General features: G+C 37.8%; 1 protein-coding gene across 1 annotated transcript in view; it reads left to right on the top strand.

Annotated features, from left to right (window-relative positions):
- LOC117031528 (F-box/LRR-repeat protein fbxl-1-like) overlaps positions 1 to 16,566 on the top strand; it is a 73,272-nt gene that overhangs the window by 5,139 nt on the left and 51,567 nt on the right. Inside the window, exon 2 of the mRNA XM_033122018.1 lies at positions 3,133 to 3,283. Within this exon, the coding sequence (XP_032977909.1) occupies positions 3,133 to 3,283 (151 nt within the window). The remainder of the gene's footprint in view (positions 1 to 3,132; positions 3,284 to 16,566) is intronic.

The following is a 16,566-nucleotide window of genomic DNA, read 5'->3' as shown; positions in this document are numbered from 1 at the left end:
TGGCCGAAAATTGGGACCAAGCTGTGCTATACAATAGTTCAGATGAAATGAGGGAATTCACCTGGTGGCCTTCCTGTTGTCATTACCTGATATTATTTTATTCTTAGTATGTCAAGAAATAATAAAGGGGTAGCTGTGAAGTGGAAGGGGCTTTTTCTGCAGGGGATTATGATTCGTGCCTACCAGTTAACCAGCCTGTAGTAGGAAAATATAATCAAAGTAAGATGTCCTCTGTCTGAAGAAAAGCCAACATCTTTTCTGGAATGTTTGTTAACAAATTGGTTTTCCTGGTGAATGAAAGGTCAAAACCCACGGACTTGTCACAACTTCGAGGCCAGGCTTTCCTGTCTCTGAATTGAGTGTGGTTCCTTACAGCCTTCTTGAGATTGTGGGGGCATTTGCTCATTAGACTAGAGGGATATGTCACTGTTTAGTGTCCTCTGATGGGTCTCATGTGCTAAATTTCTGTGGGGACAGAGCCCCAAAAAGCAGTTTCCAGGCTCTCGGCCTCACATAGAAAGGTGCTGGCTCAGGTAGTAAATGGCCATCGACTGTGATCAAATGGCCAGCAGCTGTGGCTAGTTGGCCGTCAGCTGTAACCAGTGAGCCATTAGCCATGGATATAACTTCCGTGGCTAGGCTAGTAGCAAAAAGGAAAAAGGGGGCTAGCAAGAAGATGGTGGCTGAGCCTGCAAGCGGCACAGTGAGGGTTGAGAATTGTGTGGCTCCTGTTTCCTGTTTCTCCAACGCAGCCGCCAGCGAGAATACAGTGGTATGACTCCCCTACTTATGGCTCCGTGGGTGTTCCTTTTTGGCCTCACCATGTCCTGCGTTCTTATGTGGGGAGTGGGAGCTGAGACCCTGCCGGATACCCCGCGTGACACTTTCTTTTCTTCTTCTAGGATCTGTTGAAAAATTCTTTTGCAAGAATATGCCTCAAGATGTGGAGAGAGAAAATGAAGTACATGGGCCATGCACTGTGTGAATAATCAACATGTTAGTTTCATTGTTACTTAATTTTGAATAATCCCAGTGTTTCCAAGTGGGAAAAACCTTGCTTGGTTTATTTAATTTTGAATAATCCCAGTGTTTCCAAGTGGGAAAAACCTTGCTTGAGTAGGAAGGTCCCTAACTGATTAGATGAGCATGGATCTTGGTGGATGGGAGAAGCTGATGAGTTCCTGCAAGATGATTTTTCCTAAAGCCAGGTGAGGATTTGAGAGTTTTTTTTCCCCAGTACTCATTGCGTTAGCAGAATTATGGCAACTGGAGTGAAAACGTCTTTAAAGGGGATTATTGGTGATTATGTACATTAATAAGTGATTTAATGCAGGTGGGAACCTTGGCAAACAGCCAGGTCTCTTCCAGGTGTTCCTGTTTTCTTTTTTAGGCATCTTTAAAAAAAGAAACAAACATGCAATGTTGTCATTAAGCAGCAAGATACAAAGTGCAGCATTCACAGAATAAAAATATTGAGCGCTGTGACATCCATAATCCTAAGTAAAATGAAAGGCTGAGAATGTGAAACTGATCCTCAAAGACCTGATGTGTCACATAAATGAGGGGCAAGCTCTTCTAAGAACCAGTGTTTTTCCTTGTGTGTAGGTGGATACACTGATCCCTTAGAATTAAACAGATAATTTACAGTCCATTTTTGTGATTTAAAAATATATTTTAGCATAATTTAGTCACTTAATAATACAGTGTACTTGTCACACTGTTTTAAAGAGCATGTTTTCCCTGGGGCTTATATTGCGCATGTAGTTCAGATGCAAATATTTCAGTAACAGGGACAACAAATTATCGGTGTAGAACTATTTACAGCCTTTCTGGCTTTTAGAATCCAAGAAATTTGTGTTGATCATTGGAATATTTTCGGAAAAGTGCTGCAGAATTGGAGGAAGCCAAATAAGCCACTCAGGTTTTATACTGGAAAGGAATAAAACGAATAAAAAGAGGAGATAATCTAGAAAGGCGGCGGGGTGGGATTAGACGGGGTGAGGAGGACATTTTGGGGGAGTTTAGAGAGAGCCAGTACAGTCTACAGGGCCATCCCACAGTGTAAGAAAGTTTGAAAGAGAAATAAGGAAGGAGGCGTTTAAGACATTTTATCAGAATTGGGTCTTTGATAATTTTAGAAGGACTCAAGTCAATATTTGAGTTGCTGCTTAAATTACTTTTGATGGTTAATTTGATGTTTATTTGAATGAGAAACACCAGGGTGGGCTCTAGAAGAGACTTAATTACATTTTTGCTACATTAGCTTATAGTCTTCTAGGTTTGAGGTGAGATGCTCAGATTTATTCAAGAATTAAGACAAGAGTAGTAGTTTATCACATCTGCCTTTTCTATGGAATGTGTAAGATTGTAAAGTGAGCAACAATAAGACATGAAATATGGTCATTCTCTGAGTTATTCTAAAAGCCAGAAGAGCATCATGCTGAAAAGTGTCATACAGCTTTTCAGAGATAACGTGGTTTAGGACTAGATGTTGCAGGTGGAGATCCAGTCCTATGGGATATCATGAGGGCTCTCCAAAATGCAAAAATCTGAGAAACGTCCTAAAGAAGTCTCATCAGGGAAGTAGATTTTCATCCAACCTCAATAGTAACCAAATTTGTCAAGAAACTGGAGTCATCCATGGAAGGGGCAAGAAGGCTGGTGACAAAGATGCTTTGTCCAGTCTCCTTTCTAGCACCAGCAGCTGAGGCCACACCATGTAATGTGGACTGGGCTGTGGCTGTGGGATTGTGGTCAACCAGGGAACCACAGAACCATGGTTGGGCGCCTCTGCCAGCCACCATTGCTATTTCTGGATAGAAACTCCTGAGCAGTGGTTAGCCAATGTCAGTGAGACACTGACATTTGTAGTGAACCTAGAGGGGTTTGAAAATCTTCTGTTAGGTTTCTCTGTTGATGTTTTTCATTTTGGTTTCCCAAATTTGGGATATAGCTTCTGTTGTGGACAAGCTGGGTTGAGGTTGGTAGAAGGAAAGAAAAGAGATACTTGGTCTCTGTGTAGTATATGCATTTTCCGCAAATGCAGTGTGTTTTTCTTTTATTTTCAGTATGTGTGACCTTTCCTCTCTGCACTAGCTTTTTAGTTACCCATTGTCTCCTGTTCCATTCCAGGAGCACAAAAGAGATGCTGCTATCTCACAGTGGCTACTCCTGCCTGATGAAATATGGATTTGTGTATTTTCCCTTCTGTCGCACAAGGAGCTTGCTCGAGTTGCACAAGTGTGTCGCCACTTCTATCGGCTAGCAAGTGATGAAAGCCTCTGTAAGCAGGCAAATCAATATTTGAAATGAACGGGCTATAATTAGGAAGAAAATGTCCATATGACCTCATCAAGTTTGCTTTGCAATTTTTCCATTGTCTAAGGGAAGTCCTTTGGAAAGTACATTACACTTTCCTGGCCATTATGTTGGTTATGCATTTGGTCATCCATCCATCCAAACTATAAACCAGGTGGTATGGGGATAATGAGGAGAATGAGACATTGGCCCTACCCTCAAAGTACTTTTGTTCGATCAGGGAGAAAGATCTACAGCCAACAAAGTCGTCGTCGTCATCATCATCATCATTTATTGAGTACTTTCTATGTGCCAGACATTATACTGTTTCATGTTACTTTATCTCACTGATTTCTCCCAACAATAATATCAATCAGAACTTTTTCATCCCCATCTTGGTGATGAAGGAAGTCGGTCTTGGAGGAGTTAAATATTGTGCGTACAATCTCATGGCTAATAGATGCTAGAGTCTATTGCTGATCTCCAGGACTGCTATTATGCAGGTGAAAAGCAAAGTATTGGGTAGCTGTGGGAGGAGGGAGTAATCCACGAGGAGGGAGCATTTATGACAAGTTTTGAAGAATGAGTAGTATTTTCAAAGGTGGAGAAATGGAAGTTAGAGGGAAGAAAGGCATTCTGAAGAGGCTGAATAGCAAGAAGATAGCAAAAATGGCATTACGTCAGTTAGGGATTACGCTTGGCTACTGGTTATAGAAACCTGAAACAACAGTGGCTTAAACTAGCAAGGGTTTTATTTTTTATTTTTATATGGCATGAAATCCATAGGTAAGTTGCACAGGACTGATTTAATTGTTCAATGATATCATTCAAGGAGCCAGTTTCCTTCTCTATTTTTGTTCTATAATCCTTAAGTCACGGCTTCTGATTTGAAGATCACTTTATGGCTACAAGATGGCTGCTGGAGCTCCAACCATCATATCATAGTTCCAGAAAGAAAAAAAAAAAATATATATATATATATAGAGAGAGAGAGAGAGAGAGAAAGCAAAAGGGTAAGTGAGTAAGCCCCACTTAAATATTTTTTTTTCTTAAAATCCATCCAATGACATTTTGTATCTTATCGATCACCTCTTTATAAGGTAGAGTAGGAAAGGCAGGGATTTGATGTGGGTATATTGTCTTCCCCAATATCATGAGGATTCTGTTAGGAAGAAAAGCATGGATATTGGAGAGGTAATTTGCAGTACTTCCTATAGGCAAGAAGTGTGAGCACATGGCATGCAAAAGGTGGAATTCAGAATATGTATGGAGGAGGCTGGGGTCAACCCATGGAGTGAGTCCCCAACATGCAATACTGAGCTTAGATTTTATCTTCTAGGCAATAGGGAACATGCTGCTCAAAAACCTTTGAGCAGGGTGTGACAGTTTCAGAAAGATCAATCTGGAACCAATGTGAAACAAGCATTACACAGAAAACTCTGTAGGTAGGAAGAAATCCCCTCAAAATTGGAGTCTGGAGTGTACCTCAGGCAGGAGAAGAGGATGGCAGAGTGCTAACATTGGGTGTGGAGATGAGGGGACGCGTCCCTGAGACCTTCTGCAAGTAGAATCAACAGGGTAGCTGTTTGGAAGTAGGGGATTAGGTGTTCACCTGTGATTGACATTTCTGGTCCGAGGGACAGGGAGAAGGCAGTGGCTTCCCTGTATTCATTCCATCGTTAGAGAAACAGTGCTCAATAATACATTGAGGATGAATCCCAGCAGCCTAGCTCTGTGATTTCACAGTCAGGCATACGTTTTAACAAGGGCCAGGGCATTAGTGAGGAAGGAGTTCCCTAACTTGGCTCACTTGGGTTTGTTGGTAAGTTTTTTCCCTAGGCAGCAGGAAAATCATAGAACTCCCAAAACCAGGAGTCTGTAAACTTTGGCCCACGGGCCAAATTTAGAAGCCACCTGCTTTTGTAAATAATTTTTTTTTTTTTTTTTTTTTTTTTACTGAACGCAGTCAAGCCCATTTGTTCACATGTTGCCTATGGCTGCTTACTTGCTACAGTGACAGAGTTGAGTAGTTGCCACAAAGACCTGTGCCCCACAAAGCCTAACATATTTGCTATTTAAAGTTTCTTTAAAACTTTTAAAGAAAAAGTTTTCTGGCTCCTATCGAAAACATTAGACTCTACCTGATTTCTCTTCTTCCGGGTAATTTCTATGGAGGGAGAATACTGTGGATCCTTTTGCTTCTGTCCTGAGATTTAGGGGCTTAATGAATACTTTTTATAATGTTTACATTTCTTGAAAAACAATTAAAAAATAAACATCAAATTAAACAAAAATAAAACAAAAAATATTGTATTTGCCCACTCATCAAGGTGATTATGTAAATTTTGTGGCTATAGAAACATATTAGAAAATAATTACAAACCCTGACAGGCTTTTGTTTTACATTTAATATATATTTGTTATTGCAATCTCATGTGTAAATACAGAGTCCTCAAATTTAAAATTTTTTCCAGTGGAGCAATGAAAGCAAACCCCTTACTTATTTGTGGCTAACCTTAATTAAAGGTCATTTTAAGGTTATCATTTTAGGTGTCATGCATTTCAACACTGGGAAAAATGTTTAGATGGAGGTTGCAAACAGAATAACTATTCTGTGGGGTGAAAGAATAATTCTTTGAGAAGACCTTTATTCTCGCAAACGGTTGCTAAAGCAGCCCCTCCACTTAGCACCGTAGCTTCATTCACATTCACTAAATTGAGAGGGGGAAACATTCAGGAATAGGTAAGACACCACCTGAGTTCTTGGGCGCGTCTGGTTGTGCATGGGCAACCCGGGCGGTTGCGCCCCAGCTGGTGGCAGGCTGGGGTCTCTCCAGGTTGCCCAGAGCCCAGTGGAGAGAAAGAGTCTTTATGGAGGAGCGCCTGAGGCTTCCAGTTCATCTGCTCTTCTAGGCACCCTGCAATCTGTCCCTGGTTTAATTTCAGATCTTTAAGAGCTGCTAGTCTCCCTGCTTTGCAGTGTGCCCTCAGGGGAATTTCATCTGGCATGTGGCCATCATCAGCTTCTGTTGAGAAACAGCCCTAGGAGACTCGTTGTGCTTCTGGAAGCTTGTTCTTGAGAACATCAGTCTTTATATTACACAGCTGTCTCCCTACCAGAAACAGTTGTACTTTTCCTAAAAGACTCGTTTCTTTCATCTCATGGCATTGAATTGTGTAATTGACTGAGCTGCTTTAGAAAGCATAGAGCCACGTTGGTGGCCCACCTTCAACACGGATTAAAGACTTCGGGTGTTTATTTTGTTGACCAAGCGCAGCACTGGCTCTGGTAAGTTTTGTTTTGGGTTTCAGGCTTTGTAAAAAGCAGTGGTTCTTAAACTTGAGCATCCGTCTGTCCGAATCGCCTGGAAGGCTTGTTAAAACCTAGGGGACTGCCTTCCCCCCACAATTTGTGATTCCGTAGGCGAGGGTGGGGCCTGAGACTGTGCATTTCTAACACTTTCCCAGGCGATGTTGTGCTGCTGGTTCAGGAACTATGCTTTGAGTACCACGGTCATAAAGAAAACAACCAATACAAACAACTGTTGTTGATTATGTTAGCAACCTGCCCATGAAGCAGTGAGTTTTTAAATTCTTATTATGCAGCTGGCATTGAACTTGGCATTGTGGGGTGATGGTCCTTATCCTGAGGGAATTTTCTGATTGGCTGCAGAGATGAGAAATATAGATAAATCAGAGAAAAGGACAATGTCTTGCAGAGTGTAGATCAGGGGTCGGACAATTCAATGTGAATTTGGGTCTTTAGGAAGGAACACAGTGAAATAGGGCGTGAAGTAAGTTACTTCTTCGAAGTAATAATGGGGTTTGAATGGTGGAATAAAAGATGGTGACGAGGGGCCTTGTGATTAGAAGACCAGCTTGGGCAAACGGCCAACATTGAGAAAAAGCCCCTGGAAAACCATGTCCGGCTGCCTCATGCAGAACCCACAGTTTCTAACTTTGCAGGGCAGTGTGCCCTCCTTGGCTATGGAGAAGCGTGTTCCCCTCATGCTGGTGCCACTTGCCTGTCTCATCTTCCCCCTGCTTTCCATTTGATCAGATTCCTCATTGTTCCTGACAACTTTCTGTACTTTCCAAGACTATTTCTGATCCTTTGCCCCTTCACCTGACATCCATTTTCTCTACCAGTCCCACATGGTGCAGCTCAAATGCTATCAATGACTGAATGAAAATGCTCTGGGTTACTCCTTAAACCCTATGTCAGTGATTAGTGAATAGCTTGCCTTGACGAGGATATCATTCCTTCCTCCATTTACTGGTGTCTGAGTTTCACTTTCATCTGTCAATTCTAGTTTCCTTGCTCTTCCTCTGCGACAACCCTCTTCTCTAAGTGTGGTCCACAGGCCAACAGTATCCACCTTACCTGGGGATTTGCTGGAAATGCGAACATCAGACCCCGTCCCAGACCTGAATGGGAAGCTCTGGGGGTGGGCCAAGGCTTCTGAGTTTTCACAAGCCCTCCAGGTGATTCTGATAAATGCTGCTCTGTGAGGAAAACTGATTATTGGCAAGTGGCCCCAAATCCCTCCCAGAGACCTGCCTCCTCCCACATGAAATTCCTGCTCTCTAATTACCAACAGTCCATTTGAAGCGTTGAGATTTTGTGTTTCTTACAAATGAACAGTTTTAATTTCCTTGGCAGTTTGCTTTAAAAACAAAATGAGAATGTTTTCTCCATAAGTTTAACATTTCGCTGACTTTATTATGTAGTACAAATGCCCTGACTGCTTTTTAAAATGATTATAATTCAACCATAGATAATGAATACTTTGGAGCACTGTAACAAATTGGATAATAACAATTTAATAGAAGTCAAATTATCTAACAGTAGGAAGAAAAAAACCTGCTGATTAAATTCATTTTTCAAAAACTCATGTCCATTTAAAGTAAACTATCTTCATTCCTAAAATCTTCTAATGCCTTGCTTAATTTGTGTGTAGTGTAGGGGAAAACAATAATTTTCCTTCTTCCCTTCTAAGTTCTCCAGGCTTGTCTAACAATAAAATTGACATGAGACAGATGTTAACAAAAATCCCAGAAGAAATTAAAACAAAGTTTTATTCATATATGATTTGCAAATAAGAGAATGTGGCCCTCGGTATCAACCAAAGACACGTTCCAAAACAGAGGAGATAAGGTTTTTAAAGGCACACGTTGCAAGGAGCTAATGATCAAAGAGATGGGTAGCTGGGGGAAACAAGACCGTAAACTCACATCATTCATTTTTTGATTGGTGGGGACAACTGAATTTTCAATGGTCAGCTGACTCAATGGTCAAGCAAGTGGGGTTATAAGATGAGAACAATGGATAATATATGATTAAGCATTTATCAACATCCTAGTTTCAGCCCAGGCCTGTAGAACAAAAAGACTGATTTTTGATCATGTTTATAGTACAGGGAGTATTATTTATCAACAATGCAGAGTATGGTTTATCAAACAATACAATTAGCACAGAGTGTGCTTGTTCTGCACGTGGTTTTGGAGCCCAAAAGGGCAAATTATGCCTTGTAAGTAGCTTCAGAGTTCCAGCTGCAAAAATACAAATATTGGGCTATTAAATGTTGGGCTAATAGTTATGATATTAAAGTTCTTATAAGTTCTCATAGATTAACAGGAGAAAATGACCAAGTTTATTACATATGTGCATACAGGGCGTCTGTAGGAATAGAGGACCCATGGACAAATTGGACAGTTGAGGCTTACATGCTATCTTGAACTAAGGAGGAAGAGGCCAGGGTGGAGCTGATGGTTTGGACTTCAAAGGAAAGGTAGGCCATTCACAGGAAGATGAGAAGGAGCAAATGTTTGGTGAACAAATTATTGCTGGGGCCATTGAGAAACAATGGAATACAGAGGGGAGTCTAACAAACAGAAGTTGCTAGGTTCCTCCCTGTCTGCCACACTTAGTTCATATTATGCTAAGGTGATCTTCCTTCCCGGAGCAGGTTTTTCTATCTGAATTCTTTCAGGTAGGTATGAGGGAGCATTGTGAAAGGCTCTTCTTGAGTCTTTTGTTTCTTAAAAATAACCAGCTTAAAATAATATCCCCAAAAGGCATATTTCAGGTGTCAAACTCTGTTTCTCCTCACTAATATCTTCTTTCTTATAGGAAGAATTGAAAAAAATACTGTGAAATTCTATCTAGAAACGCTGTCGTTTTTAAGGATTTGCAATATATAATGCTTATTGTCCAGTTAAATTGTAACTGCTTGGCCATGTACAGAGTATGTAAGAATGTTTTTTCTATATAAACACAAAGTTGTGCTTTGATGAATTTTGATAGTTACACTCGTGGAACCACTATCATAATCAAGATGTAGAATATCTGTATTACTTTCAAAATTCCTGGGGGTACCCTTGCAGTCTATCCCATCCTCCATACCTGGCAATGTTTTGTTACTATGGATTAATCAGAATTCTATATGAATAGAATCATACAGTGTGTACTGTTTTGCACCTGGCTTCTTGAATTCAGCGTGATGATTTTGGGATTCATCCATGTTCTTTCATATATCAGTAGTTCATTCCTTTTTGTTGCTGAGTAGTATTTTGTAGTATGGATGTGCCACATTTTGTTTATTCATTCACTTGATGGATATTTTGAGTTTTTGGCTATTACAAATAATGCTACAATGTATACTCATATACAAATCTTTGTGTGGACATATGTTTTTATTTTTGGGGGGTAAGTGCCTAATGGAGGATGGCTGGGTCATATGCTACAGTAAAACTGTTAACTTTTTTTAAAAAAAACCTACCAAACAGTTTCCAAAAAAGTTGTACAATTTTATAATCTCACCGTTATTGTATAAAGCTTCCAGTTGTTCTACATCCTCACCAACACTTGGTGTTATCAGTCTTTTTATTTTTGGTCATTCTGATGTGTATGTAGTGATCTCACATTATGTATTCAATTTGCATTTCCCTGATGAGTAATGATATTGAGTAGCTTTTTAGGTGCTTACTGGCTATTTGTATATTATATGCTGTAAATAGCTTTTTTCTTTGGCTGTTTGCCACCCCCTTTTTTGAGTTGTTTTTCTTATTAAATTGTAAGAGTTCTTTATATATCCTGGATACAAGTTCTTTATCAGATACATTATTGCAAATACTTTCTCCCATTTTGTGGCTTGTCTTTTTATTTTCTTAATGGTGTCTTTAAAACAGCAAAACGTTTCGTTTTGATAGAGTCTATCTTAATTTTTTCCTATAGTATGTGCATTTTATATTCTGTCTGAGAAATCATTGTTCACAAAAATTGTGTCCTGTGTTTTCTTATAGAAATTTTATAGTTTTAGCTTTTTTATATTAGGTTGTTTATTCAATTTGAGTTAATTTTTGAGTATCGTTTATTTTATTTCCATAAGGATATCTAATTCTTGCAGCACCATTTGCTGAAAAGATTATCCTTTCCTTACTGGATAACCTCATTGTCTTTATTAAAAGATAACTGACCAAATAAGTATGGATCAATTTCTCTACTCTCTTTTCTGTTCCATTGATCTGTACGTTTGTCCTTATGCTAATACTCTCCTGCCTTCTAACTCATGAATGTGGTCTATTTCTCCATTTATGTCACTTTTTAAAATAATATTTCTCAGCTATGTCTTAAACACTTCATTGTGGAGTTTTGCATATATTTTGTTAAATTCTTAAGTATTTTAGGTTTTTTGATGCTATCATAAATGGAATTGTTCTTGTAAATCTTATTTTTCTAATGTTTTCTGTTAGTACAAAATATACAGGTTTTTTTTCCTATATCAACATTGCATTGATACCTTGATAAATTCACTTCTTATATATAATATTTGTTTCCTAGATTTCTGAGGATATAAATAATATTGTTACCTGAATGTAAAGACAGTTTTACATCTTTCTTTCCAATATTTTTGCCTTTTTTCTTCTTGCCTTCATGCAGTGCCTAGGCCCTTCAGAAAAGCATTGAATAGAAATGGTGAGAGCATTCATTCTCTTCTAGTCCCCAATCATAGGGGGAAATAGTTTAGTATTTCACCATTAAGTATGATGTTGGTTATCCGTTTTTAATAGATGACATTTATTGAGATTGAGGAAGTTCTTTTCCATTCCTAGTTTGCTGAGAGTTTTTTTTAAAAATCATGAATTGATATCTCATTTTATGAAACATATTTTATTCAACTAGTGAAATGATGCAATTTTTCTCCTTTATTCTGTTAATATGATGAATTACATTGATTGGTTTTGGAATATTAAACCAATCCTTCATTTGAATATTAAAGTCAAGCACATCCGGGTGCATTATCTTATGCATTCAGTTCTTAATTTTTTTCTTACCTTTCAGTTCTATAATTTCTGTGTTTCTTTATCAGATCTGCTGTATCACTTTCTGAAGTTTCCTGATTCATTCCAAGACTATTTTCTGGAACATGGTGACCATGCTTGTTTCATAGCCTGTGTCTGGTTATTTGTAGCTCTTTGCGTCTCTTGCTGTTGTCTCTTATTTGTACTGGGTTTTGTTATTTTTATGTTATTTTTATCTCCTTATAAGCCTTGTTTTCTTTGATTATATGTTTGACATTGTTTCTCAAAAGTTATTTGTGGGAAAATTTGAGGCCTACAATGTTTTTCTATTCCTCCAGCAGGTGCTTTTATTTGATTCTGTGCAGTTCCTGATAGCACTTCTAACATGGCATCGTCTTTATCTAATTAGTGATTGAGATTTTCTTGGACCACCTAGGAGAGTTCAAGTCCTAGGATGGGTTTACTTTCAGTTCACCTTTACTCCTAGTGTTCAGAGCAAATCCATCGCTGGTTGCTGGGGGTCCTTGTCCTGTTCCTGTCCTTGCAGGGCCTGGATTTTTTTCTTTGATTCCCTTTATTCCCAAAAGCCTGTGAAAATCACTGTTTGTCTCTCAGCTGCCTTTGCTGGATAGGTATATGCTGTAGGAAAAAGGGCTTTCAAATGCTAGACTCACCACACTGGATTACAGCTTTTCCAGGATTTCAGCAGGGTAGTTCCTCACCATTGAGTTAGCTTTTTAGCCCTTTCAAGCTGACTTAAAATAAAAGAAAAAAAGCCTTTTACTTAGCTTTTTCAGTTGTCTTCAGTGGGAGATTTGGTTTGAATTACCCAAAATAGATGTCCTGATGTTGCCCTTCTTGATCCTTTTAAAAATAACCCCTAGGTGATTGTCACACTATGGATTCCACATGTGTTCCCCAGATCATGTACTTTGACCTGCTGTTAGGAAGAAAGTAATTATTTCCCAAACATAGTTTTCTGGTTAGCTTGCACGTTTGCTGCAACCTATCTCTTCACTTGTGGGCATTTTTTTAAATTCATGAGTGAGTCATGTACCAGTCCATCCTGGCCTGCACACTCAGGAAGTGTGTACCAATCTCCTTGAGAAGTTCTCTTAAATTCTCTCTCCCTAGGCTTGAGAGGAAGACTAAGTACTACCTCCGCCCCTGAATATTTGTTACCTATAGTACATCAACAACTCTTTCTGAAGAAATTCTCTCAACTCTAACTTCTAGCCTCTTCAGCTTCAACCCTTTGATCCTCTCAAAGTAGATGAGTGACTAAGGGTTGCAAAAAACGGTTTTCAGAAGCTCCCTTTATAAACATTTAGAATCTGGGTAATTGGCACAGATTGCTTTGGAAACTGAAGTTGAAATATTTCAACATCCTATTATGTATTTTACAAATGTTTTCCCAGTTTGTCATTTGCCTTTTGATTTTCTATGGTGTTTTGATGTACCAATGTTAAATTTTACTATAATGAAATCTTTTTATGGTTTCTGACTCTGTGTTCTTTTTTTAAAAACGCATTTTGTATTTTTGAGATTGTTTAAATATTTACCTATATTTTCTTGTGCTACTTTTATTAATTCCTTTCCTACATTTAAATATTTGATCCACCTGGCATTTGGCAACTTAACTTAGGAAATTTAAGGTTTTTCTTTTTTACAAATGGTAAGTAACCCATATACTTATATATACTTGTATGTAGTTATTATTTTCTATATTTTTATAGTCTATTCCACTGATCTGTCTGACCATTCTGCTAATGATAATGTAATTTGTTAATTGAAACCAAAATATGGATGCATTTGTCTAAGTATTTACACTAATCCTGATGTAATTCTTTGTTAGAGAATTGCTTTTGAATTAAGTAGAATTATTGAAGATGTTTCTATGACATTATACTTAAATTGGATTTTTAAAAATTGAATCACAGATTCCCTTTGATTTACAGTGTAATTTTTGGTTATCTAATGACAGTCAGTGATGGTATTATGTGTGAGATACTCCCCGTTTTCATGATCCAGTCAAAGTAAGGTTTAAAGGCTGTAAACAAAACACACTTGAGGGACTGCCAACATAGGTCAATTGGTCTGAATTGTACCTGCTGCTAATCAAAGATTCTAGCTTCTGTGACATTCTCACGGTGAAATTCGAAGCTAATAATGAACTGGCTGTGCTAACTGCATGGCTGGAAGCAGCAGACCCTTGCGTAGCAGGCACAATGCATCAGTGTTTTAGACTTCAGGTACGTTGTTGTTTACAGTGAGCAGGACTCCTTGGCGGGGATCCTGCCAAAGAGGCTAAATGTTTTGAGCAGTTGCATGGTTACAGGGCAGTCAAGGGGAACACATGGTTATCTTTGAGCCACTCCAGAATTTCCTTCTGACATAAAATTTGTCCAGCCATGAATAAGAGTGGACTTTGGGGAAGGATCTCCCTGGTTGTGTTTTCCTGTTTCTAGGAGTGGATATAGAGAAAGAAGTTTGTACAATGTTACCATAGCATTTTCATTTTTGTTTACCAATTTATATAAGAAGGTAGTTTTGTAAATACTTAAAAAATTTTTTTCATTATGTTATTTATTTTTCCTTACTTTTTCCTAAAATAATTTGAGGTATTTCTTAAAAAATATATGAAATGTAATATTTCGTTTTGTAAGATAATGATATCAGGGTGAAAGAAAAATAAAGGCCAGATAGAAAGATAAAGGTGCGGGGGGAGGGGCGTGCGGTGGGGTGGGGTGGAATAAATATGTAGAAATGTGAGCTTTTTTTGTCCTTTCATAATTGTAAAGTCATTTGTATTATGCACTCTGAATTTTTTTGGGCCTAGAAAAAGAGGTGAACGCAATGAATCACAAAATTCTCATTGTTTAGAAAAGAAAAACAAGCCAGTTGCTCAGAGGAAAGACTTTTCTTAGGAGTATATTCTTTGAATGAGAGATACTTCTACAGAGTTGTTTTCCCCCTCCCCCACAGATGTTACTGTCTGTTATTTTTCTTGATGCTATTTAGGTTTTATAAATAAATAAATTGTGTCTTATATGGGATGAACGCATCCATCAGCTAATTTCAAAGATGTTGTCTCTAACTCATATATTTAATCAATTATTTAACAAGTGCGCTATGTGCCCAGTGTTGATTGATGCAATGAAATAAGAGATAAAGAACGCCACTTATCTCATTTTCATTTGAAATAAAACTAGGTAAGCAAATAATGATATAGGTACTATGCAATAAACATGTGATGATGATGATGATGGTGGCAAAAATCATGAAGGCAGTGCTCAAATGACTAAAGTTGGGGAATGTGGTTGTAGATACTAGTGGTGCTAATGAAAAGGTTTGGCAAGGCCAGATTTGTGATTTAGAAAGATCACTTTGGTTGCCATGTGGAGAATGGATTGGCAGTGGGGAAAAATGGAAGATTCACAAACGATAACACTTGTATTAAGGCAGAGACGTTTTGGAAAAAGTCCAATTCTTAGGACAATATAATGTGAGTTGAGAAGGGAGGAGAATTTGAGGACAGATCCCAGCTTCCAAGTATATTCCACTTGGATATAACTAACCAGAATATGGAATGTAAGAAGAGAAACAAACAAGCTTTGGAGGAAAAAAGGAGTTCAACCTTAGATATGTTGTTTAAATTTAAAGTATCTTTAGGTCATAAAAAAGAAATGTCCAGTAGGCAGTTGGATTCACAGTGCTGGAGCTCAGTGGGAGTAATAGAGGCATGAGATATATAGAAAGCAAAATGTTTCTATACATGAGATAAAGAGAACAGAAGATATATAGAAAACAAACTGTGAATGGATAAAAGAATCTAATCAAAATGCAGAGATGGTCAGACTACATAAAAAAGAGATCCAACTACATGTTATCTCTAGGAGACATACTGTGTATTCAAAGATATGACATAAAGGGATAAAAAAGATACGTCATGCAAACCACTATCATAAGAAAGCTGGAGTGGCTTTACTAATACCAGATAAAACAGGTATTGAAACAAAAAAAATTACTAGAGAGAAAAAGGGACATTTTATAATAAAAGGGTCAACTCATTAGGAAGATATAACAATTATAAACATATACATACAACATAGCCCCAAATATATAAAAGAAGACCTGACAGAATCGAAATGAGAAATAGAAAATTTAACAGTAATTGTTGGGAACTTAAAAATTCCACTTTCAATAATAGACATAATTACTAGGAAGAATATCAACAAGGATATGGAAGAATTGAACACTTACACACCCTAGACCTAATTAGACATCTATAGGTCAATCTACCCAACAAAAGCAAAATACTGATTCTTATGAAGTGTACATGGAAAATTCTCCAGGATACACCATATGTTTGGCCAAAAAACAAGCCTTGATACATTTAAAATGACTGAAATAATACAAAGCATGTTTTTAACCACAATGAGATGAAATGAATATAGACACAAAACCTACAACAAAATACTAGAAAACTAAATCCAGTCACTTTACCATAATCACTAACAAGACAATTCCATGATCAAGTAGGATTTACTAGGACTTCAAAGTTGATTAACATCAGTAAAAACATCAGTTAATTTAATACACTATGTGAATAGAATAAAGACAATAGTTACATGATCATCTCAACAGATGCAGAAAGCAATGGACAAAATCCAACGTCTCTTTATGATAAAAATACTAAACAAACTAGGAATAGAATAGAACTTCTTCAACCTGAAAAAAGGTGTCTAGGAAAAACCCACGTTAATAAGATACTTAGTGGTCAAAGACAATGGTTTTTCCTAAGATAAGGAACAAGCCAAGGGTATCTGCTCTCACCACTTCTATTCTACTAGCCTGGGTAATTAGGAAGTAAACGGAAATAAGAGGCATCCTTTTTGGATAGGAAGAATTAAAATTCTCTCTATTCATAGATGACATGCTTTTGTATACAGAAAATCCTAAGAC

Source organism: Rhinolophus ferrumequinum, chromosome 12 (assembly GCF_004115265.2).
Source record: "Rhinolophus ferrumequinum isolate MPI-CBG mRhiFer1 chromosome 12, mRhiFer1_v1.p, whole genome shotgun sequence".
Lineage (NCBI taxonomy): Eukaryota > Metazoa > Chordata > Mammalia > Chiroptera > Rhinolophidae > Rhinolophus > Rhinolophus ferrumequinum.
This window is presented reverse-complemented; position numbering and strand designations above follow the sequence as displayed.